This window comes from Rhinolophus ferrumequinum, chromosome 8 (assembly GCF_004115265.2).
Source record: "Rhinolophus ferrumequinum isolate MPI-CBG mRhiFer1 chromosome 8, mRhiFer1_v1.p, whole genome shotgun sequence".
Lineage (NCBI taxonomy): Eukaryota > Metazoa > Chordata > Mammalia > Chiroptera > Rhinolophidae > Rhinolophus > Rhinolophus ferrumequinum.
The window spans coordinates 38112053-38136368 of record NC_046291.1 but is presented as its reverse complement, the minus strand read 5'-3'; the positions used below and the strand labels follow the sequence as shown (position 1 = coordinate 38136368).

The 24316-nt window shown below is 39.5% G+C and overlaps 2 protein-coding genes across 7 annotated transcripts in view; one reads left to right on the top strand and one right to left on the bottom strand.

The window, feature by feature from the left end:
• GLS (glutaminase) overlaps positions 1–15028 on the top strand; it is a 75199-nt gene extending 60171 nt beyond the window's left edge. Inside the window, exons 15-18 of one of the 2 annotated variants that reach the window (XM_033111832.1) lie at positions 8348–8409; positions 9536–9612; positions 9700–9763; positions 12526–15028. In XM_033111832.1, coding sequence (XP_032967723.1) covers positions 8348–8409; positions 9536–9612; positions 9700–9763; positions 12526–12682 — 360 coding nt within the window. In that variant the 3' untranslated portion in view covers positions 12683–15028. Of the gene's footprint in view, positions 1–8347; positions 8410–9535; positions 9613–9699; positions 9764–11290; positions 11379–12525 lie in introns of those variants that run through there. The other variant, XM_033111833.1, reaches the window with a different exon arrangement.
• Positions 15029–18722: 3694 nt separating this feature from the next.
• STAT1 (signal transducer and activator of transcription 1) overlaps positions 18723–24316 on the bottom strand; it is a 37584-nt gene continuing 31990 nt past the window's right edge. For 4 of the 5 annotated variants that reach the window (XM_033111829.1, XM_033111828.1, XM_033111827.1 and 1 more), the window contains exons 24-25: positions 23708–23810; positions 18971–20119 (exon numbers count right to left, since the gene is read on the bottom strand). In XM_033111829.1, the coding sequence (XP_032967720.1) occupies positions 20105–20119; positions 23708–23810 (118 nt within the window). In that variant the 3' untranslated portion in view covers positions 18971–20104. Of the gene's footprint in view, positions 20120–23707; positions 23811–24316 lie in introns of all 5 variants that reach the window. The other variant, XM_033111831.1, reaches the window with a different exon arrangement.

Below are 24316 nucleotides of genomic sequence, written 5' to 3'. Positions count from 1 at the left end.
AGACCACACAAAGATATATTGTTAGCTACTTTTATACTCAGATATAAAAGGGTTGCTCATGAGCCCATTGGTATCTTTTTAGACCATTCATTGGCATTTTCCAAAATAATATGAGCCACTAAGATAAGAAGTTGTTTATTTGCTGCCAATGCTGTCGCGGCCCTATTGGCTCTATTCACGTTAACCCATTTCATTTTAGGGATTTAAAAGAATGAAGATACCTTTCACATTTTCCCATTGTGGCATCGATATGCCAAATTGAATAATCTGTTTTGTTCCCTTATTTTCTCTTTAATTACGAAAAATCTTTGGTTAGCATTTCAATACAAAATCAGTATCTACGATTTCACTGTAAATTGTTTCTTAATTGCTATTTTCGGATGTCCCATCACGACATATTTTAGTCTCGGTGTTATACTGGTGAGGAAATGTCATCTCAGGGTTTCTTAGGCGAGCTCGTGCCCTAGTAGACACTGAATACTGGTGAGAGCACTGACTCGGGTGTCAGGCTTGAGCCCGTACTCTGCCGCTTACCAGTGTTCATACTTTGCTCAAGTTTTAAACATGCTGATCTTCAATTCCCTATCCTTTGAGTAACAGTAAAGGGATAATACCTAAAGCACTTAGCTTACTCCAGGGAGAGAGTAGGTGTTTCAAATTAGTTATTTTGTTGTAAATAAAATACTCATATAATCCTCCCTCTCTATTAAAATTACCACATGAGAACCTCCTGCATTTGTGTAAACATTTGGAAATGTGGTCATGAAATTGCTGAACTGTTATTCCATAAAGGATTTTCTGTAATCCTCTGATCATGTCAGTTCGGATTAGTTTTGTCTATATAGTGTATTAATATTGTGTCTGAATAAACCACTAGAAAGCTTAGGAACATGTGGCCTCAAACTCAGATTGTCTAACCATAAAAGTACTATAATTTTGTTTTATACATACATGTGAATATTAAATCAGCTCAGTAGTAAGGGAAAGAGGAAGTAGCTTTGATCACATACACATTGTACAGGTTCGTATTTCTACCCTTGTAGGCAAGCGATTGATTTACATTTACTGGCAACTTAACATTTTTCTTTAGCTATACTAGCTTTGTATTTTTTAACCTGACTTTAAGAAAAATACTTATAAAAGAAGGCTGAAAATTTATTTTCATTTAAAGGCTATAAAAGGCCAAGTTGGAGTGAAGCTTTTGAAACAAAATTGGATCTGGAGTGATGATGGTTTATTTAACAGATGACGAACAGTATCTGTTCCACGGCAACAGATACTGTAGTGAGCTGGAAACGTGAGAGCTTTGCGTCAAACTGGAAGTGGCAGGAACAGAAGGATGGGTTTTCAGTTACCTGCTTTTTTTTCATTAAAGTCTTTCCAAAAGAGCTGAATTAGTCTTTGTATGAAGGCAGAAACTAAAGATGAAAAACAAAGGAAGCCACAGTCATGCAGTAGGTAATAGAGTTGGAAGTAGAATACTTGAGTAAAGTGTAAAAGCCTGTGAATCAATCTTTCCTCCCTCCCTCCCTCCCTCCCTCGTCGTTTCTCCTCCTCTCCCTTCTTCACTCCTTCCCTCCCACACTCCCTTCCTCCCAGTATTTAGCAGAGGACGTTTATGGACTAGAGCTCAATTGCTATTTAATCCTTTGATTTCCTTCTATCCTTTGGATAACAGTCTGAGATCTATTAAGGACTATCATTATCACGTACCGAAGTGGGAATGTATCCCAGCTGCTCACTAATTCATATGCTATATGACCTTGAGCCAAGGGCCTTAACCTCAGTGGTAATAAATAAAATATATCCATAATTGTATTTTACAACCAGCCTGTCAGATGTATTTAAAAACAATGATAACTTTTATAAATGTTGGATTTTTCAAGGTCATTCACTATATAAACACAAAGTGATATTATGTAATTCGAATAGTTGCTACTGGTACAAAATAGGGTCTTTGGGAAAAGGAGACCAAAGTCGCACAATTCAGCTTTTAAACAGGCTCAAAATGAATAGGAAAATGATAGGATTGGGGAGGTAGGAATGTCGTTTTAGACTTGTAAAATTGATAGAATCTGCAACTGCTTCTAGCTATTTTGGAAAAAAATACGATTTTGATATTCCATGCATGCCAGGGTTAAATGAACTCATAAACTGTAGCATTTTTGTCTTACTTTGTACAAATAAACTAAGATAAGGTTGTCTGGTTCTGGCAGGTTCTGATAGAAATCTGATAAGGAAAAATGTAGTAGTACTGGAAAATCTGCAATATGAAAGGAAAACTGTTAACATTTAATTTATAAATTTTCAGTGGCTGCCTGCCCCAGTGAAGTTTCTCTTTGCTATGGGGAGGCATACATTAAATGTCAGAGCGCTTAATTTATATAGGCTATTGTTCTTCCCGTGTATGTTCTGTTTCTTTGTACTGAGGAATGAGTCATCAAAACACAGGTCCCATGCTTCTGACAGTTCTGAAAACAACGAGTTGTTGACTCGTTGTTTTCTGGACCCTGGCCTTCCTGACAAGTATTTTTAAATTAACATATATATATGCATTGGGGAATAAGGGGAACCGCCTTGATCAGTGGTGAGCACACCTACATTCTTTATAAGCGTTGGCTTGGAGTTGGATGAGTCGTCTTATAGGATGTCCTCCATCTTCAGTTTGGTTTGCCATGGTAGTCATTCCAGAGGGTGGGCCAGTGTAGTTGCCGGTATTTGTGGAACTCTCTTAACAGACCAGGAACTGGTCTGTCCCTAAAGAAGAGAACACTCCATTTGTTATCTCAAAACTGTTAGAACGCTTCCATTTTCTTTCTTGGCATTCTACTCATAGCTCATTTCTTGATTTATGCAAACCTTAGAAATACAGGTAGTTACTTGCTCAAGTGAAGAGGCATTTGCGGTTTTAATTTTAAATGGTTCTACGTGTGTGCTCCCTCCTGGTGTTCTTCTGTCTTGGAGTGAATGACACTCATTTTGCGATCAAGCTCCTATCTTGTGATTTGGGTTAAATTCAGCCCTGCAGCTAGCCTTTCGTTTCCATGGGAAGAACACTAAGCCCCCATGTTACCTTTTAATGATTTTTTTTAAGGCAAGCTAATAAATGTTCCCCCCTCAACCTGTTAGTCAACAAAGCCTGTTATGCATTGAAGTTTTTTGATGTATTCTCTTTTTATATTTCTCTCTCTGAACTGAAACATGCTTGTGAATAAAGTATTAGTATACTCTCAATAAATTGATTACATTATAAAATCAGCCTGTTTTTGGCCGTATGAATAAGGAATTTATTCTTAGAACTTTGGAAATATTGAGTAATTAAGTGACTAACTGATACACCCATAATTTATATAGTAAAATGTCTCCAGACTAGCTTAGTCTAAATTCAGAATTTGAGAAAAAGATGTGGTTCATGAATAGTCACTGAAATAGATCAAGGATTTATTGCTCAGAAGGACTAATCTACTTTAAAGGATAAGAACTATATAGGTAGTTAATCTATTAAGGCAGTGTACACCGGAGTTCTGGATTTCTCTTGAGTAGTGGGGGAGATAAGATACACAAGTGAATATACCATGTGTGGTAGTACTCTTGTGAGGCAAACGTGGGAGAAAGAAACGCCTTTCTGATTTAAGAGCTTGCAGTAGAATTCACAGGGGAGGGGTTAAGTATAACACTGAAGTGAGAAATGGACAGAGAAAAGATGCTTTCAGGAAATAAATAGTATGTACTGTGGCTTAGTAGGAATAGAAGGTACGTTCAGGATGGTAGTGGGAAGGAAGGTATCTATTGATGAGTCCTTGGCACAAGCTGTCACAAAGCACTCTGTGGGCAACTTGCAACAAGCCACAGGGATAATGAATGCTGGGCGGGATGTCTGCTGGGAAGACGTGGCAGCGAAGGAGCTTTCAAGGGCTTTCAATGAAGCTGGCCCTTCAGGGAAGGGAAACATTTGGTTAGGAATCTAGGTGTTCCCAAACGGAGAGAGAGGAGCGTAGACACTGATTAAAAACAAGGGCAGTAGTAAAACCAGTTTTGCTCTATTGAGGTTGAGAGAAAAAAATAAAAGTAGCAGACTGAAGAATCTTGGATATGAGGCTAAGGAATTTAAATTTTATCAGGAATGATTTGGGGATTTTTCTGACACTCCCTTGCTGAGAAACCTTTAGTGATGGGAGCAGTGTTTATGTGTCGACGATTTGAAGTATGTGGAAAAGTTCTCGTGGGTGGAAGAAGGATTAGAAGCTGAGGCAGCAGTTAGGAGGACTGAATAAATTTGTAACGCTATTTGAAGAAGTAAAGGTAAGGGAGGTAGAAGAATTAATAATGATTTTAATTTAATCCCCAAATGATAGCAACAGTTTGAATATTTGATACTTTGGGAGAAAATAGTCAACACTTTTTTTTAAATTGAAATATCGAGGTGCCATTTAAGTTTAAGGTGCACCATGTGTTGATTTGAGTCAACATATATTTAATGAGCACCTATTATGTGTGGTAGGCACAGGTTATAATGGGGAAACGAAAAGGCAAAATCTCTGCCCACATGGAACTTAGAGTTAATGGGGAAAGAGACAAGAAACCTGTGTGTTATCAGATAATGATAAGTGTTCCGAAAAGGTAAGGTCGGTGATATGGAGTGATGAAAAAGAGGGCAGTGTTTTAGAGTCTGGGAGATGGCATTTGAAGGGAGACCTGAATGAAGTGAGGGAGGGAGCCACCCCCAGCAGCAGCACGGCAGGTGTAGCCCTGAGTGCCTGTGACCAACAGAAAGACCTGACAGGGTAGAGCCGCAAGGGGCAGAGTGGGCGGGGATGCGATGCACGGTGTAACCAGGGAGTAGAGCATTTTTGTCCTGAAAGTCATGGTAAAGAGTTTGAGTTTTATTCTAGGTATGATGGAAAGTCACCAGGACTGCCACCATCTGTTATCAAAAGATCCCTGTGGCAGCAGAGTTGAACAAGAATACAGTCACGCGCCACTTAACGCTGGGGGATACGTTTCAAGAAATGTGTTGTAGGTGATTTCGTCCTTGTGCAAACATGCTAGAGTGCACATACACAAACCTAGATGGCACAGCCAATACACGCCTAGGCTCTGTGGTGTACGCCCATCGTGTGTGTGGTCCATCGGCTGACCAAAACATCGTTAGGGGCTGCGTGCCTGTACTGAGGAGGCTATCACAAGCCTCCTGGTGAGATCGAGTGGTGGCTCGGGGCCTAGGGCGATAGCAACGGAGGTGGTGAGACGCGGTGGGACTCCAAATGTATTTTGGAGTTAGTGTATTTGTTGATGAGCTAGATGTGGGTTGTGAGAAATAGAATCAAGGAATATGTCCAGGATCTATATGGTGGGTTTGTGTGAATTAGAAAAAGCTAGTTCTGCCTCTGAGCGTAAGCAGACCCTCTCAGAACATTGTGTGAAGAAGGCTCCCTTTCTCCCATCAGAGGTATTGGGGTGCGAGATACCACAAGCAGGGTGAGAGGAGCATGGGCCAGGGACGTGGCTGGGCATCCTTGTGGAGGGCTCAACCTGTGCAATCAATTGCAGCGGCCCTGGAGGATGGCTGTTTTGGGCCTGAGCAACTGGCTGAGTGTATGTAGTGTCATCCCAAAATGAGGGCGACCGGAAGAGAAGCTAATGGTGGGAGTGCGTGGGGGGAATGGGGAGGTGGTGGAAATCAAGCACTATTTTGGGCACAAGTCTGAGATGCCTGTTAAACACCTTAGGGGCAATGCCAAATAGGCAGATGGATTTGGACTTTTGGAGCCTGGGTGGGGAGTCAGGGCTGCAGAGAGGCTTGCTCATTTTGAGTTTGAAATGACAACATGACAAGCAAGTGGAGCTGTAGGGTTAAGGTTTACGAACAAAGATTTAGATTAAAGATGTCGATTGCAAAGTTGTTTTGCCCAAAGGGACGTATAAAACTTTTGTGGGAGATTATATTGGAAAACAAGAAAGATGGAGACTACCTTTAGGGCTTTGGAGTCTTACTAGGTGGTGGAAAGTGGGAAATGCCTCTGCAAAGAAATAGGAGGAAGATGCAGACAGCCGGTGTTGTGGAAAACAAGGGGTGAGGTGTGGTGTGTTGGAAAGTTGAAATAATTAGGGTTTAGGAAGGCTGCTGGAGCTTTCGAGAGTACTATTTAGAGGTAATAGTGGGTGTGAACTTAATTTGCAGGGAATTAAAAATACAGACTACTTTCAGAAAATACGCACAGAAAGCAGTAACAATAGGATTATTTGTTGGTTTTTAAAAATAGGATGATGTGTTTATATTAAGGCAGAGCTAAGGGAGCCAATGGCCAAGGGAAAAGTTGAAGGTGCTAGAAAAAAAGGGATAAATGAGGGAGCAAGGTTAGAGGATCTGGAGGAATAGAAGTTAGTCTTCTAGAACTGAGGAAAGATGAATACCTTTTGCTTTGAGGTTTGAAGGGAAGGAAGAGAGAATAGTTATTAGAAGCAGGTATTTTGCATAACAGAGGAGGGAGAGGTGAGAACAGTTTATCTTAGTAAAGAGGTGTTTCGGATCATCTGTTTTAGGGGTCCCCATTGGTATTAAAACGTCTGAAGAAAATGTAAATGGGAACCAAGAAGAAAAAAATTGTCAAGTAATTGGAAATATGGAGAATAATTTGTGATAGCCCATCAGTGGTTTTCTGTGGGCCCCAAAAAACAAGGGGGAATTGAGGATCCCAAATTGATCCAATTTAAAAAGAAAGAAGTGAGGGGCACCTGGAACAACGGTCCATAACCCAGAAGAGCCCATATCAAAATCACCTGGAGACTCTTTTTAAAAGACTGTTTTCCCTGAAATGTAGACATGGGAGGAGAGATGCTTGTATACACTTTTAGAACATTCTGGGTGATTCCATTGAGCTTCCGCCCCAACCCGCTGAGAAAACTGTTCTGGATTTAGGGTTAGTAGGAGACTGACTACCGAACACAGACTGGGTAAGAGTCAGAAGGGAAACTAATGCACTGAAAGAATGAAAGTAAGGTGTTTTTGGAGTGATATCAACAAAAGTATTAGTAAAATTGGGGAGGTATGCTTAGCTGGTTAGACAAGTTCCTGTACTGTAGAAGTTTACAGAGCCTTTCATAAGCTCATGAATCCCCCAGAAAGGGACTTAAAACTATTTTAAGAAAATAGATATCTGACCACAGAACCCTTTTTTTCATGGAGCGTTTGTGGACTAGTTTCTGCAGAACACATTTTGAAAAATGCTGAATTAGAAAAGCCCAGCCATGGTTAGTTCCAGTTTGACTTAAAAGTTCACAGGTTGTGTGGGAAAGGGAAGCCATAGTGCCAAGGAGGGAAGTCGAGGCGATCCTGAGAGCAGCTCCCGGACTGCGGCTTTGTTCATGCTTGACTAGCTGGGTTCCTTTCCATCCCTCCAATTAAACTTCTCTTTTCTACCACTGAGAACAAAATCCATTGGATTATCACTATGAATGTTGAAGTTGCAAGTATTAGACAAAAGTGTGAATTTACGAAGTATTTACGGTGTATGTTCAATAGTTTTGTTTCTCAAAAACTGGGCTGGATAAAGTCTTTATGAAAGCAGACCAAAATCCAGTGGGCTTTAGGATAACTAGTTTTTTGTTTGTTTGTTTGTTTGTTTTTTTAATAGGAGCAAGAAAGTAGATAGTTGTCCAAAGAAAATACATGGTGCAGTCTTGTAGCAATGACTTAACATTTTGGGAGTTTTCCTGCCTTTTGAGTAGAGGCAGAGTCGTGGGCTCTGAGGATGCCCCAATTTGTACTGCCTGGGCATAGAACTGAAGACTGGGTGTTGTCTTCCCAGGAAGTGTAGTCCTTTTCTTACGTTTAAGAAGATTCCTATTGATTGTTGTCTCTCAAGATTTCCAAAGATGCCAGTGATTGGTGATTGATGAGGACAGCGCTTGCTGGCCGGGATTAGACATTTATGTAGCCTGATTTAGTTTTTAATAATGATGTGATGAGAATCTTGTGCGTGTGAAGTCAGCTCACAGTACTAAGACATACTAAATGAGAAAGGTTCTAAACAATTTTCAGTTGCTCCAACTATGTGTGTTTCACAGGTCACAAGTTTCCATTCTTTGCGCCAACTGATATCATCATTCCATTCTTCCCCTCATGTATCTTATTTTTATTGTTGAATTTCCCTTCATAATCCTCTATAAAAAAGAAAAATATCACATATGTGCATTCTTTTTGGTTATAGAACTGTAATCGTGGTAACTTTTTGTGTGTGACCCAGCTGACGCGTTCAAAACACATGGAAACCACTGATGCGTGGCAGTTGTACACTCTATGTATTTATTTTCCCCTATGGATGCCTGAACTTTCTTTTCTTCACAGGTAAAATCAGTGATAAACCTTTTGTTTGCTGCATATACTGGAGATGTATCTGCACTTCGAAGGTATGTTAACAGGGTGGATTAGCATGTGGTTTTGCAGGTGTTTATCAAGTTACTTCTGGGCAAATGGCCATTTTAAGGTTAAAATCTCACTTCCATTTCCCTCCAATAAAATGACCCAAACAAATTTATGTTAAATCCCCACTTCCAGTGCCTTAGGCGTGCTATGCAGTCTTGTCCTTTTCTACCTCCTGTCAAAGCCCAGACCTCTGTTTTCCCAAGTGGTAACTGGTCAATGAATCCCTAATAGCTAATTAGCATTAGTGCTTTACTGGGATTGGAAAATGCCTTCTCAATCCCCATCTACCCTCCAGTCCCCATCTCTGGAGGTGAGGGGGTACGCAAATAAGGGGCATTTGATGTTCTGCAGATCACCAGGGTTAGAAAGGTCACATAGTACTGTGTATTTAACATAAGATCTCTTTATAGAGTAGCAACGAACTTCAATGTGAAAAAATGTCTATGCTTAATTTCCACCTTTGTTTTAAAGTCTGATTAGTACTTGTATTAACAACACTGTATTATAAACTTCAAAGTTACTAGAGACTAGATCTTAATTATTCTCACCACAAAAAAAAAAAGATAATTATGTGGTATGATAGAGGTGTTAGCTAACACTTTGTTGGTAATCATATTGCAATATATAAATGCATTAAATCAACACATTGCACACCTTATACTTACATAATGTTACATGATAATGATATCTTAATAAAAAAATGTGCTCGTCATTAAGTCTGATTAGTATTTGTAAACTATAGACCGTAAAATGTTAAAGAATGGGAGTCTTAGTGGAAACATTTCACTTTACGTATGTTTCTTGCCCTTCTGAGACACAAACTTTGATATAGTTGTGCCACTATTCTTGAGTTTTGAACAATAATGTAATGAAGCTTAATTCTGTGAGAGATGGTGGACATTTCCTCTTACTCCCAAAGAGCAAAGCTGAGGAAGAGAGGTGAAGTGGCATGTACCTAAGATGCTTGTGTACTGAATAGGGTCTCAAGTTCACCAGTCTCACAGAACCTTAGATTGAGCCGATGGAGTAAATGTTACGATTGTGAATTTAATTATATATTTATATGTATAAATATATGAAAGTTATGAATAGTTGTTTCCAAATTTTCAGATTTGCTCTGTCAGCCATGGACATGGAACAGCGAGACTATGATTCTAGAACAGCCCTCCATGTCGCTGCTGCAGAGGGTAATTATATGAACCATTCATCTATTTCTTTTTTCAGATTTAATTTCTACTCAATACTAAAATCTGCTTGTTTTGTTTTGAATATAGGTCATGTTGAAGTTGTTAAATTTTTGCTGGAAGCCTGCAAAGTAAATCCTTTCCCCAAGGATAGGTAAGCACTAATGTCACCTTTTAATTTATAATTGGCAAATCAATGTTTTATTATACAGAAGTATAATAGTTAAGTGACGGTATATTTAAATCTACTGTGTATATAGTATTGGAGATATTCTTGAACTTGGTATGGTGCCTTATAAAGGCAACAAAATCTTATTTCTGCTGGGTAGATCATTGTCTCCCCCAAATCCTATTTCTTATCTAAGGATGGTCTCTTATTTAGAATTTTTCAGGTTAGTTTGTCACTCAATATACTGTATGAAGAAAACAATTCTTTGTCTTTGGAAAGAGAAGAAAAGGAATTTCGTCCTCAAGGGGTTTTTAACTACATAGGATAGACAAGATAGACATTTACAGGAGCGTATTTAAAATGTGTAAGAAAATCACTGTTACAGAACTCTAAAGTGAATAAATTGGAGTTTGTTTTTGAGTCAGTTCTAGAAGGCTTCATGGAAGTTGGATTTTAATCAGTGCTTTGGGGAAGAGACGAGGTTTGAAGGAAGAGAAAGGCACTGTATTCTGTAGTGGGAGAGGTCTCTCTAGAATATATTCTGTTCCTCTCCTCTCCCACTTGGTCCAGATGGCAAACTGCAACTCATCCCGCAGTAAATGTGATCCCCAAAGCGAACAGTCAAGGGTGGGGTACGAGTGCGGCTTATGTAGATACACACATTCTTATACTCACATACTTCCGTATTACGTAACTGCAGTTACATAACTGGATGAGTCAGTGAGTAATAAATGAGAACATAAGTTTAGAAGAATGGAAGGAAAACATACTTGATGGAGAGATTTGATATTATCAAGAGTTTGGATTGGATAATTGAGGACTGCATCGATTTTGGAGCATGTTGATTATTCTCTAGTTATTAGATCTTTTTACTTTTAATGTTTTACTATTTTTTTAAATTAGTGGTTTGGCTTTTATTAGTTCAGCTTGCAAATAATGCAGAAAAGTTATGGTATCAGTGTCTGAAAATTGTTGGTAATTTTGTAAGTGTGGTAACACTTTGGTCATCTAAGATCAACACCTTTATTGGCAGTATTCTAAAACCTCATGTTAGGGTGACAGCCCTGCCTTTATCCCTAAATGTAATGCCCATACCAGCTCTTGTAGAGCAAGAAACTGATGAGTGTTTCCCTCCTCACCCGTGTTTATAATCCCAACCAAAACATGATTTAACACATGCTGGAAATAGTTACTGTGCTTTGCATATTTAAGGACTGAAATGTTTTGTTTTGTTTTGTTTGCCTTAATTGACCTCTGGGAATATGGAAGTAGAAGTACCCATCTGATAGGCAAGAGTTATCTAAATAAATAACTTGCTAACTAGGTATTCAACTACAAGAATGTAAGTTAGAGCAAGACAAATCTTTCCTCTAGTTCATAGAATGTTTCACCTCAAGTTGTAAAAATAGACGAACAAATTTAGTGTATTCTCTAAAGCTGATATTTTGCATTATTTCATGGCAGAAGAGTTGTAAAAAAGATAACTTGCAGTTAACATTCAATTTTTTCCAGAAAGACAGATAATTATATGCTGTAGATGATTGAAAAGTACTCCCATCTCCCGGTTTAAGGCCACTGATTCCCTAAATGAAGGCCAATATAGAAGTAAAAGGTAACTTAATTCAGCTGGGTTTTTTGTTTTTTGTTTTTCTGAGGGAAAAAAGGTACATGTGAAATGTTACTTACCTGATTTTAAAAACTAAGAACAGGTTACCAAACTTTGTCCAAAATGTTTTAAAAATGAGACTATATAAAAAACCTTTCAGATCCCTATTGTGACCTCTTTAAGAAGGTAAAAGGTTAAGGACAAAAATGGAAAGGAAAGAAACAGAAAGGAAAACCAAATGTTGAGAGCAGCACATGAAAAAATGGAGTCAGAGAGCCAGCTAGCCATGGAGAAGTGACATAAATAGAATAAGTAGAGAGAGAGGATGGGAAGAGAGGTGTAATAGTTGGTGAAATATTAGGGAACTAATTATGTTCTGTCATTTACTTGGATTGTGTTTCATAGTCTTGTTTCCTTTTTCAAAAGGCTCATTAGCTGATTTACCACTGCTGGCAACTCCTCCTTTCTTCTTATCTTCAGTCTTCATCTGTATTACTCTAAAGAGCACGGCCCTAGACACACACTTACTATACAGAAAGGGTAGTTATTCTTCTGATTGTGTAGTGGTCCAGTTGAGCCCCTGGGTTTCCATCCTTACCAAAGATGATGACACTGTCAGCTCCTCTCAGGTCGATCTTGCTCCTATAATGTATGTTTGAGTCCTAATTAGGCCATGGCTATTTCTAGACCTCTGAGATTTACTGTGATTTTCAATTGACTGGAACAAATTTTCTATCCAAGGCTAGGGTGATGGTTGTCATATACCTGAATTTTCTTTGAACATTTTATTTAAAGAGAGGTCCGCTGGGCTTTGCATGAAGTTAAAATTCAGGAATCTAGAGGAGTCTACTCTGTCAACACTAGAACTTCCCCTCCGTAGGCACTTAGATATGTGAACCAGATCCTTTGGTAGAACATATTTTTCTCTTCCTCCCCATACCCCAAAGTTGTCTGAGAACACTTTCTGAATTATAAATCCCTTTCTGTATTTCTTCAATGAATTTTTACTCTTACTATTGCTAAAATGGCTACGTCGGAATGGCCCTTTAACCTGCCTTTAAAAGCTACGAATGCTGTATTATCTGTCATCTTTGTACAGTAATTACCTGATGACCCAGTCCATGCCATACTACTTCTTTAGGTGGAATAACACTCCCATGGATGAAGCACTGCACTTTGGACATCACGATGTGTTTAAAATCCTCCAGGAATACCAAGTCCAGTACACACCTCAAGGAGATGCTGACAATGGAAAGGAAAATCAAACTGTCCATAAAAATCTTGATGGACTCTTGTAATGGTCGTAAGCCCAAGATTTAAATCACTTACCTATTTAATTGTGAAAAATGATTATGAAGAACATGTATTTCTACCTGGTAGTGATGTATATTTTACACATTTGTCATTTCAGTGTTATTGGAGTTTCCTTCATTGTACGCACAGGACAAATCTGATCTTTTTGGGAAAAAATAGAAATAAAACAATCTCCCTCCATAATGTGAGCAATATTTACCTCGTGCATTGTATAATCGGATGTAAACGAAATAGTTACCAATGCTAGCTTAACTGTGTGGTGTTCATGGTTGATTTCTGTGTCTTGTGAATTTTCAGTTTATGGTGATGATCTGCTGGTATACATTTACAAATTACGCTCTTGTTATGCAGCCTGTCCAGATAGGCCAAGGCAGCCTTTAGAAGCAAACTAGTGTGATTTTCATGACTTCAAATATAGATTTAGTTCGAGTGTTTGAACAACTATATGCACTTATGGTTGTGTGTTTAAAATGTCTCCCATCACCCTAGCTTCATGATGTGACTTTAAAAATTACAGTAGTTAACAACTGTTAGTAGGATAGACCAATTATGATTAGACTTTATCAGGGAATCTGTTTAAGATATGTTTGGTGACCAAAACATATGTGTGAATGTAGTTACACTACTTTTGAAAATTTTTCCTTTTTCTATACCCTTGTCCAGCTTCTCTCCCCAGACATTTAGCTATTTGCCTCTTTAGCTGGGAAAGTGGGTGCTGGCATACTATGCAGTTTTCATGTTTTCCACAGTAAGTCAGAAAATGCCTCATAGATCTGGCATCCGAGCTACAACCATGCCATTTGTCTATAGGAAATAAACCAGAGACAAATTACAAAGCTAAGTGCAAATTAGTCAAATGTATCGGCCTAAAGAAGGGATGTGCTACTGCAGCTTTTTAAGAACATATTTTTCAGCTTCCAGGATGAAGCTAAAACAGAAGTGCTCTAAGTTACCAAAGTTACTATGATGGTATGGGAACTGCTACAAATAACATTCGTTTTTAAACCTATCATGAAAAGTCTGCATCAAGATATCTGCTCTATTTGGGGGACCACGAGATCACTCCAGCTTTCTCCTTATTCTCTATCGTGTAAGTTTTGGTGGACTCTCTAGTTTACTAATAAGAGAAGGCCATTTCATTTTAAATTGAGACCCATCATTTGTTTGGGGGAGGAATTGCACATACACTTTATCCCAGCGTGCCTCAGAGGTAAAGCGGTGTGAGATGAAGCACACACACAGGCACACACATACACACACACACATGGACTTCTCTGAAGCTGCTTATTGACATGAGCAGAAACCTCAACCACATGAACGCTAGTTGCTAACATAGCAAATTCCTTTTTTTCTGTACCTTTTCTGTGAGCACACACTGCTCCTTCCAAACCTTATCACGCCTAATTTCCCACGCTAGTAGTCTCCACGTGTTCCGGTTTTGCTTCCAGTCTAAGTCAGTGGCCTCAGCCATCACCCTCCTGGTCCCGAGACAGCACCTTCTTTGTGGAATCGAGGCCAGCGTTCCTCAGCGGAGCTGCATCAGGCATGAAGCCACGCTGTGGGGAATGAGTGCTGCTGTGTTCCTGCCCCATGAATCTATCAAGCCGCCTAGACGGGTAGCATTTGCAAAATATCCCCAGTCATATTATAGATCCTCTTGAACTGAAATCAATTGAAACAAATGTGCTCAAACAGCAGCTTGCTTTGTGTGATCAAAATGAAGCATTAAGATAGTTCAGTTGTGTAACTAACTTAAAGATTACCAATGATTTTGAGGCTTTTCTTTAATTAAAAAGAGGTTCTAACTATTATTTGGGAACAAAGATAGTTTTTCATCTTGTCTCAGATCAAAACTATTTTGTGAAATCTTTGTTTAGTTAAATGTGTCCTTATTTACCCGTGAGGTTATTTATGACTGTATCCTGGTTCCTGCTCTCTGTTTGCTGTTGGCTGATAATAATGAGTCCATTTGGTTGAAATGCTTCTGACTGTGCTGTTACCTGCTGCCATGAGTAAACTCCAAAGATTGTTTTATTTTGGCTTTAGGATCATATCTGCTTTTTTTCTGTACCAGGAGAACTCTCTATGGTCATGTTTATTTAAAGCTTTGTACATTAATACAAGGTTGTTTCTGCTGGTCTCAGCCCTAATGATCTCATCTTTGGGGGTCTGTGCTGTACCCCCTGCTGCCCCCACTGCCCTTTACTGCAGAGCTGGATTAACTAGTGACCTTTGATTCTGTTGTCTGTCTGATGGGGACTGAATGGCCTGATGATGGATTTAGATTCTTCCTGGGGATTGTACAGCTACGAATGTATTTGCCACCAGGACCTCCCAAAGAGAATCTAATCTTAAAACTAGAAGTTGTAAGTATTCTGAAACTGGGAAATATTTATTTTAAATGAAATCAGGTAGTGTTGCTTTTTACCACGTAATAAATACATGTATCAAAAAAAAAAAAACTGAAAAATGAATTTTTTTTTTTTAAAAAAAAAACTAAGATTTTTCTCTTACGTCACTGGGTTGGGAACTCCACTGAGCATAGGGATCGTGTCAAGTTGGTTCCAATCCATTTCTAATGCCTACTGTGCGCCAGGTACCATGCAAGGTGTCACGTGGGGTTACCACAGTGATTCAGATGAGAATCCCGAATGGAGTTAATCCTTGGAGGTGAGAGGATGGGCAGGCACATTTCTGGGCCCCTAGGAGCTAACACTATCCTTTCACAGTTAGGAAGTGCTCAGTAAATATGTGCTGAATCAAATCATCGAACATGTCCTGCACTAGGCGGTATTCTAACCTTTTTTAAAGAGAACAGAGGTCATTTTCACAAAGCCTTTACATGTATTCAGGGAGCTGAACCTACTGCTGCCACCCTCGGGTCTGAGTAGGACTAGCTGAGCTGGTAAACTGCAGCTCCAGGCTGGTTCATGGGGATGTGAATGGCATTTGCTTCCAATGCAGGTCCCCTACTTTAGGGTTAGTATATGGCTTTCCAACCACAGAGAGGGTACACGAACACCGTGGCTGTCCAGTTCCAGCTATCAAAGTCATTGGTCACAGTCATTTGCTTCGTTACAGCGAACATGTTAACCTGTCTGCGTTACTGACAGTTTAGAACTGGAAGAGACATCAGAAATTTCTCATCGAATCCCCCTCTTTCCCAGATGAAGCTGACACCAGAGAGCAGGCTGTGATACAGCACTCGGCCCGTGTTCTTTCCCTACATCCTACCACAGTGCACCCACTGGACAGAAGATCCAGCTACTTGCAAATTAGTTCAAGTCTGGGCTCTGTGGAGTTTTAAGGAGAAGCATATATGCTACAAAGTTATGCCGTGCAACATGTGGTCAGCTTGAGCTGTGCATGTGCACCTCCGCAGACAGAAGCATGGCATCAGTGCAGTGGAGACCACACAGATGAATAATCCCAAATTGTGAAAAATGAAATTATACTTGTTCTTGATATAACATGATCATTTTATTTTTGTGGGATTTTGGTAGGGGCTGGGACGATCTTCCTAATTTCACGTAGTAACCCTCATAGTGAATTGAGTTAATGAGTAAATCACGGACCAGATGGCCCAGGGAAGTAGCCCATGAATGTGTTAGGTGGCATTTAAAACAAGGGCTTTTGGGGGAAGGGGTATTTTATAGCTATGAATGGAAAGGATGTGATTTATGAGACGACTAGGGAAGGCTATGTGTGTTTGGGGTGGGGGGGAAGGCTTAGAAAATTAAGTCAGTTATTAAAAGGGGGCAAAGATTGGGTGTCTCATTTCTATTCCGGAGCCTGAACCTCACTCCAAGCCTCCGGGTGCCCCAGGCTGGCCCCTTGCTACCTGTGCAAATAGTGAAGAGTCTACTAGGAAGTGAGTCAGATGAGCAGTCACAACAGCAAAACAATATCAAGACTGCTTCATTTGTGTCCAAGAAATGGGGAAAGGTGCAAACCGACACTGGGGCATTAAAGTGGTATAACAGCATTAAGAAATAATAGAATTTACATAGTTTGATAATAGGTTTTTGACAGCTTTCTGTCAAAGGGATCTTTTAGGAACCTTTATATTCTTGGATACCCAATATAAACTTAATAAATAAGTTTAAAACTGCTTAAGTATGGTTCTTTTTTTCAATAGGTCAAACAAGATGTCTGTCAGGATAGCAAACACAAAACCTGGTTAGTTTACCAAAACTTGGAAACTGACTATTATTAAGTAAGTATCACTTAAGAGCTATAAAAACTCATCTTAGAAGGTTCCAAAACAATATTATCTTTAAACTTTGTAAAATTGTTTTAAATGCTATTTCTTTGAAATTGTGCATATTTTTATATAACATTTAAATTGTTGTAGCTTTTGGTTATGTATGCTTCACAAAATCTTAAGTATTCATAAGATAATAAGTACTAGAACATATGATCCAGTATCTCAGAACACCTGAAGTTCCACAAAGGTAGATATCTTCGTCTGTTTTTGTTTCCCAATGTTTCCCAAACATGAGAATAGTGCCTGGCTCATGGCAGGTGCTCAATATATGTCTGATGTAATAATAAATGAATGAAGGACCAAAAGACACCATTCACATAAATACCCCAGACTTGGGCACAGCATCCTAGTTTAAAAGGTAGGTGGCAGAGTTTTGAAAACAATTTCTAGATTTGTCCTGTTTTCTCTGGGATAGTTAAAAGTAAAAGGAGTGCTTTCTTTGTTAAGACTTAATATCCCACTTTAGCATATACTCAATAAACAGATTTTGCTTGTTTAAAGCGGGATAAATAGTGAAATCCACTTACTGCCATCTCAGAAAATGCTCCTTGTTAAGGAGAAATTTCTCCCAAATATTACATATAAGCTCTATGCTGGTGAAACATCATATAAGAAATACGATTAAAACATACCAACATCCCTATACCAGGATCTAATTAGTGACTTTTTATACTGATCAAGTATGTAAGAATACAAACTTACAATGGCTAGCCAGGCCATTATCTACTTTACTCCCTGGAGAAATACAGCTCTCAATGTTCGTTATACTGGAACTTTATGCTTCCTAGATATAAACACTGACGACGTAAAGATGAGAATCATCACATTTGTAATGATGCCAGAATTCAAGCCTATACCACTATTCCCTGGTAACTCTTCCAACAATATTTAAGTCTAACATGCCAGATTTATGTCTAACTTGGTGATTATGTCTTTTCTTATACTATGTTTTTCTAGCAAACGGTGTCTTTTACTTTGAGAAGGTCATGGCTTTCTAGCTTATAACATTTTTGGAGAAAAATGGCACCTTTTTGTGTGGGTGCAATAATTTCTCAGTAATAGCTAATCATGGAGGTGTAGATTTTAGATGGCTGCTTTGGAGACAAGACAGAGTCCCCTTTTACATATATTTTAAAATTTGAAAACTTACATTAGCAGTACTGAAATTCATTTTTCAATAAATGCCAAATTATTTATGCATTTGGAGGCAGCTACAGTCACCAAGACCAACGTACAGCTATTGGAACAGATTGTTCCAATAATGTTTACTCTCTGATCTCTTCCACTGACCTATCTTAATCTGCAACAGCAATTCTGGTGATAAGCAGGGTAAGAAAGGGCAACACTCAGGAATATGGTGTTATTAATCTTATTATAAAATAAGGACTGACATGTTTATGTTTAATCATGAATTTTAAAAATGAGAAAAACACCAGACCTATACTTAATGCCAGTAACTTTTAAAATCTTTACACCAAATGCTATTAAGCATTTTAATACTTCTGAAAAGTGAAGAGAGTCTCTTGGCTAGTGCAGTAAAATGAAACCATGTCAAATCATTTTCAAGGGGCAAAAATATACCAAATAAACACCAGCAATTAGAAACAGTATTTTGTTCATGTTGTCTTCTTGGTTCCTTCATCATTTCAATTTCAAAAGTCAATGCAAACCCAGTAAGGTCATGCCATCTTATGTCAAAACTGAGAGGAGGCTTTCATGTGTGTTCAGTACAAAGGACCATGTGCATCTTATAGTTATAAGGTAATCCATGTATGTTAGCTTTAATTTTAAAATAGACACAGTAATATCTTAATGGTGGTGACAGTAGGAAAATAAGATGCAGCTACAAAGACAGCAGACTGAGTGTTGTGTGGAAGAACACTGTCAAAGCCATCCCCCTACACCACTTTTCTGGGCCAGTACTAACAAAGGAAGAAGGTAAGGAACAACACACTTCACAAAACACCATCCAGTCAAAAAGGGTCTAGAAAAAGCACAGGAGATCATGCAACAATCTGCAAATGTATTTGTCAGAGAAACACATTTATAAGTGAAAAAATGCAATTCTCAATGCAGTTACACAGGATGAGTTTTCAAATTATTTGACTCTTGTATTATTTCTGGTTCATGATTTTTCAGTTACTATGTTTTCTTCTCAATTTGAAAATCTTACGACTAGACTAAATACCAGCTAATAACAATAAAGACAAATTAACCCATTTAAGAACGTGAATTAAATTTTGAATTTGTCTACATCTATGATTAATTTCAACTTTTTGAAAAATAATAGGATTTGCCTCGAGAGAGCTGTCGTTAATAGACTGGCTCCCTTGATAGAACTATGAAGACAATTTCATTTCCTAGTGACCATGATGAAGTAAAATATATTCAGCTTTGGATATTCAAGTTTAAGCAGAAAATCCTACTCCTAAATTTGGAAAATGTACTTCCTTCTATTGATATTAGCCAATACCATAAAGCCGTAACAAATAGAAAAGCTACTTCTTCCAAGAGAGAGAATTTAGCTTTAAATGGCCACAGTAGAAGATATAATAAAATACAGACCACACCGTTTATCCCCTGCCCAGATACAGGATGGCTACCTTTGATAAACAGTTATATAGTTCTAGAGAAACAGAGCTTTAAACTATTTCACAGGTAAACCAATGGAAAACTTCCAGCCATATTTAAAACAGAGAGAACAGATAAAGATTCTCCAGAACAGAAATCTGCCAATTCTACATGAAGAAGTTCCCTAAACAACCGATCCAACAGCCTATTAACAAGCGAGCACTGACTTGATGTGGAGCACTTGCTAGCTGCTGCTAAACTTCTGACCTTTCCCAAAGCTCTGTTCTAGCAATCCTGTTCTTTTGGGTGTATCTGGATGTTTTTCATTTGCAAAACCCACTCTGTGGAGAGGGACTTTCAATTTTACCTTTAATTAGATGCGTGAAACCCTCCAGAGTAACAACAGATGTTTCTGAATTAGGGAAAAATCCACTTGCTATCAACAGGTTGCAGCAAATTTGTTGTCCTTTCATTTCCCTAGAAATATAGGATGTGAAGGAACAGAACAGCAGGAGGGAATCACAGGGAAGGAAAGATGTCGCCAGAGAAGAGGAGAGAGATTCATGCTCTATACTGCGTTCATCTGTAAAAAGACAAAATGTGGTTAAGTTTATTACACTGATTTTGTAAAATGCAGATTCATATATTTAACACTGCTTGTCTGTTCAACAACGGAGTAGTAGGAAGACACTTCCAATAGCAAATAACCATCATGGAACTAGAGAGTCTCAGCATGTGCTGTCATTTTTCCTGGACTAATCGAGACCTTTTATATTCTCTAAGCTGATGGATTATTACTCTGCAGGCTGCTGGCTTAGTTCTGTTGATTCATCTAGGCTGCATGAAGCTTTGTGCTGTTATTCAAGTCTGGGGACAGAGCAACGTGGCAAGTCTGCTCATGCAAAACAAGGGCGAGGCAATGCTGGAGTTGTATGCCAGAGGGAGAGACATGTGGGAGAAATGATGAATTTTCCTTATAGGCCACTCAGTAGGAGTAATAACTGAATGTCTTTTAGGTATGGCTGGAGAAGTAGAATCACTAGGAACCCCCAGCAGGGCCTCCTGCCAGCTGCCTGGAATGGGGCACCTTGCAGGCAGTGACCCGCTCGTCCGAAGAACACCAGCCTGCACTGACTTCCTGTCTCACTGCCGTGGGGGCCTCTCCCTGCAGACCAGGTGCTCTCGACCAGGGAGGAGTCTGTCCGCCGGCAGTCATGACTTGGTGTGGGGATATGTGTGCTACGGGCATCTAGTGAGTTAGAGGCCAGATATGCTGCTAAACATTCTACAACGCACAGGATAGTCCCCCACACAGAGAATTAGTCAGCTCCAAATACCAATAGAAACACTACTTGCTTGACAAGCCTCTTGAGAACGGAGTCCGTTTTTTTTAATCCCAAGTACTCAATAGTGGGTGGTGCATAGTGGGCTCTTAGGAACATTGTTTTGGATGAAAAGCACAATGAAGGTTTTCCCCTGTTTCAGTGAGGCCGACACTAAAAATATGTGGCTAAGGTCATAGACTTGGAGAAGGAGAGGGAGAGAGAAAGCCTGGATGCAAACGCTATCACTGTTTCTCAGCAGCGGTGTGATACGGCACATGAACTAACCTCTGTCAACCGCAAGGAACAATTAATAAATGTTCCTGTTAGCAGCTTTTACCAAAGGCCTCTAGGAGAGTAAACTGGTTTTCATATCATCCTAGGGGAAAAAGCTGACTGTACAGGAAATCCAGACTAAACAAATCCTCCAGTCATGCTGCAGAAAACACTGGTGCTCTGTCTCTCTCGGACAATTTCCCCAGGAGCGTGGGGCCCTCCTGAGGCGGCACCAGGCGGCAGTCAGCCCGAGGGCCACCCTAGTCCAGAGCAGCAACCTCCAGACGTGACTGAAAACAGCCAGTTCTGAGAGGTAATTCTAGGTCGGAGCATATGTCCCAATTCCATGGTAAAGGTAAATCATGGACAAAGTGGAGTCCACCCAATTTGGAGACTAATCCAACTTTTAATTCATCTAACCAGTGCTGTGCCCATATTATGGCCTCTTTTAGCTCTTTAAGTCTCCTATGGCTTTAATCTGGAGGAGTGTGTGTGTGTGTGTGTGTGTGTGTGTATGTGTGTAAATTTTAATTTTTTTTATTTTACTCTACAAATGAAATGAATTAAATAATCTGGAATGAAATGGAAATAATCTGGAATGGAATGGAATGGTGATGGGGGAATCCAGAGACCCAAAACCATTTCCTGGCATTTATTTAGAGTATTCAAACTGCTCTCACAGCATTATTCTGAGAACACAGAAAAAGCAATCACTCTGCTTGCACAGATGGAGGGAACTAATCCATCTTATTTTCTCAAGGTCACAGGGAATAATGGTGATGACAGAGTTAGAACTCTGACGTCCAAATCCAAAACACAGGCCTCTCACCCAAAGGCCACACTGCCTTTGTCATAATAAACCAAAGTAAAACGTACTCAGTTCTGTGCAAACAGCCTCTCTAGGGTGCATGTTTTGAATAAGATCAGCTAGCTTTCTCTGGGAGGTAACCCAGGATACTGAACAAGAGCAGGCACTCTAGAGACGCACCGAGTGGCTTCAAATATTCGTTCCATCACTTACTGTTTGATCTTAGACAAGTTATATAATATTTTTGCAGGGAGAGGGTGAGAGGGGCTCTTTTTCCATACCTGCAAACATGGGAATAAAAATAATACCTAACTCAGAAGATTGTGGTGAGGACTGAATAAGTTACTACTTGTGGAGTGGCTGGTACACACAGTAAGTGCATAGTAAGTGTCCCCTACTAATGGTGGTGGTGATGGTGACAAGGTAACTGGCTCAGGAAAAATAAAGTTGTTGTAAAAGAAGATCAGCCCATTTTCTGGCCCATCAATCTATCTGACATATTCTGAATAGGCGTTATATTTATGCCATTTTTGTGTCAGGCTTAGAAATGGCACTTTACAGCAGAGTCAGGGGTCTACATTCTAGCAGAGGCTGCAACCTTACCCACGTAAGAGGTTCATTCTACACTTGTTAACAGGAACAGAACTGTTTTGCTGTTACATGACCTAAGCATTTTTCTAAGTGATATTTTTCATCCTCAACAATCAATAAGGTCTAAGAAAGGACATTCAAGATTTTAGCTTGTGTTTCTTCAAGTGAGGAAAAAGGACGAAGAAAAAAGTTACACACCAGAAGCTTGACTGTAAGTGGCTATTACTGATGTCATATAAATGTATTCCCAGAACACGTGGCTCTGTGACCCTGGATGTTTGAAAAGCAACCCCTTCCCCCTCTCCTTTCTCTGTCGTCTTCCTCGCTCATTACCGTTGACCAGGCACCAGGCCAGGTACACAGTGATGAAGAAAGGCCAGTAATGACTCAAAAAGGAAGTTTTTAAGCAATAAACAATTTTTTTAAAAAAATCAACTGGAATAGCTTCACGTGGAAAAGGGCTTAAAACAGCATCAGCACAAATCGAACCAACCAAAAAAAACGCACAAAAATCTTTAAGAGGAAGCATTTCAGGATGACAGACAGACAATACTATTGGATATACTGAAAAACATTCTCCCAAAGGAAGATTCACTGTTTTGTAGGAAATGCTGTTCCTGTTCCTAACAGGATACTCATTAACTGTTTCACTCTTGGAACCTTTAACTCTTGGCAAGTCCTTCCCAGCTCCAGGTGCTAGCAGTACCAATTAGTTCTCAAACATAATGCAGGTGAAATTGTTTCATTACTGCTAGCTGAGTCTCTATATAATTATTGTAATAACCAAGCATTAATAACCCTCCCTTCCTAAAAATAACACTCTTGAAATAACAGGACAAAAGAAAACATTTCCTTATCAGAGAAATCTTAGTTCCTTAATTTCATGAAATTTCTACATGGACGTCAAAGCGCAGAGGGGGATCTTTTAAATATTTGAAATGTTACTTGTTTTTTGGAAGGTGCTGAATGCCAAGAATAAAAATCCCGGTGATGATGTAGCTTGTTTAAGTACAGCAGGCTCCAACTTGTGGATAATCTAAAAACCCCCTTCTTGGTTCTACCAGACGCTCCTCCTGGTATCTTACAGACACGCCCAGGGTCGGCCAGGGTGCCCCCCACCCCCGCCTCAGAGGGCACACAGCGTGAGTTGAGAACACCCCAGTGTGGTACTCACCATAGTGTCAAATTCTACAGAACCCACTATCCGAGACACCTCATCAAACTCCTCAGGAGACATGGGGAGAAGGTTGTCTGTGGTCTGAAGTCGAGAAGGGTGACTAAAATGGGGAGAAAGGAAAAAGAAATATTAACACCTAGATTAGGAAAACAGATAACGGGGAGGTTCCGGTCCCCAGCCCGGCCCCTTGAGCCAGACTGGACAGCCAGACTAGAACCTGTGCCGCTTCTGCCTGGTCAACCCTGGGTGCGAGTGTGTGCAGTGTCACCCTGAGACGCCAATGCCTCGGGGCTTACCCTGGCCCGAGAAGCACCAGAGAAATATCTGGGGAGTCCCTCATCCCTACCTTGAGGTGTGTATGCAGATAAAGCTGCTCCAGAGTGTTTTTACATGAAGGCTACATCCATTCACCCCAAGACAGTTCTGCGGGCCAAATAACTGAAAATGACTTTTCCAAATTTTTTTCTACCTTTTATAAAATGAAACAACAAAATAAAAGCAAGCGGAAAAAAAAATGTATCTCAATCATTACTTTGGCCTTTTCTAGATTGAAAAGAACTACTTTCCCACTCTGATCGATTTTTGTTCATTTTATTCACACTTTTT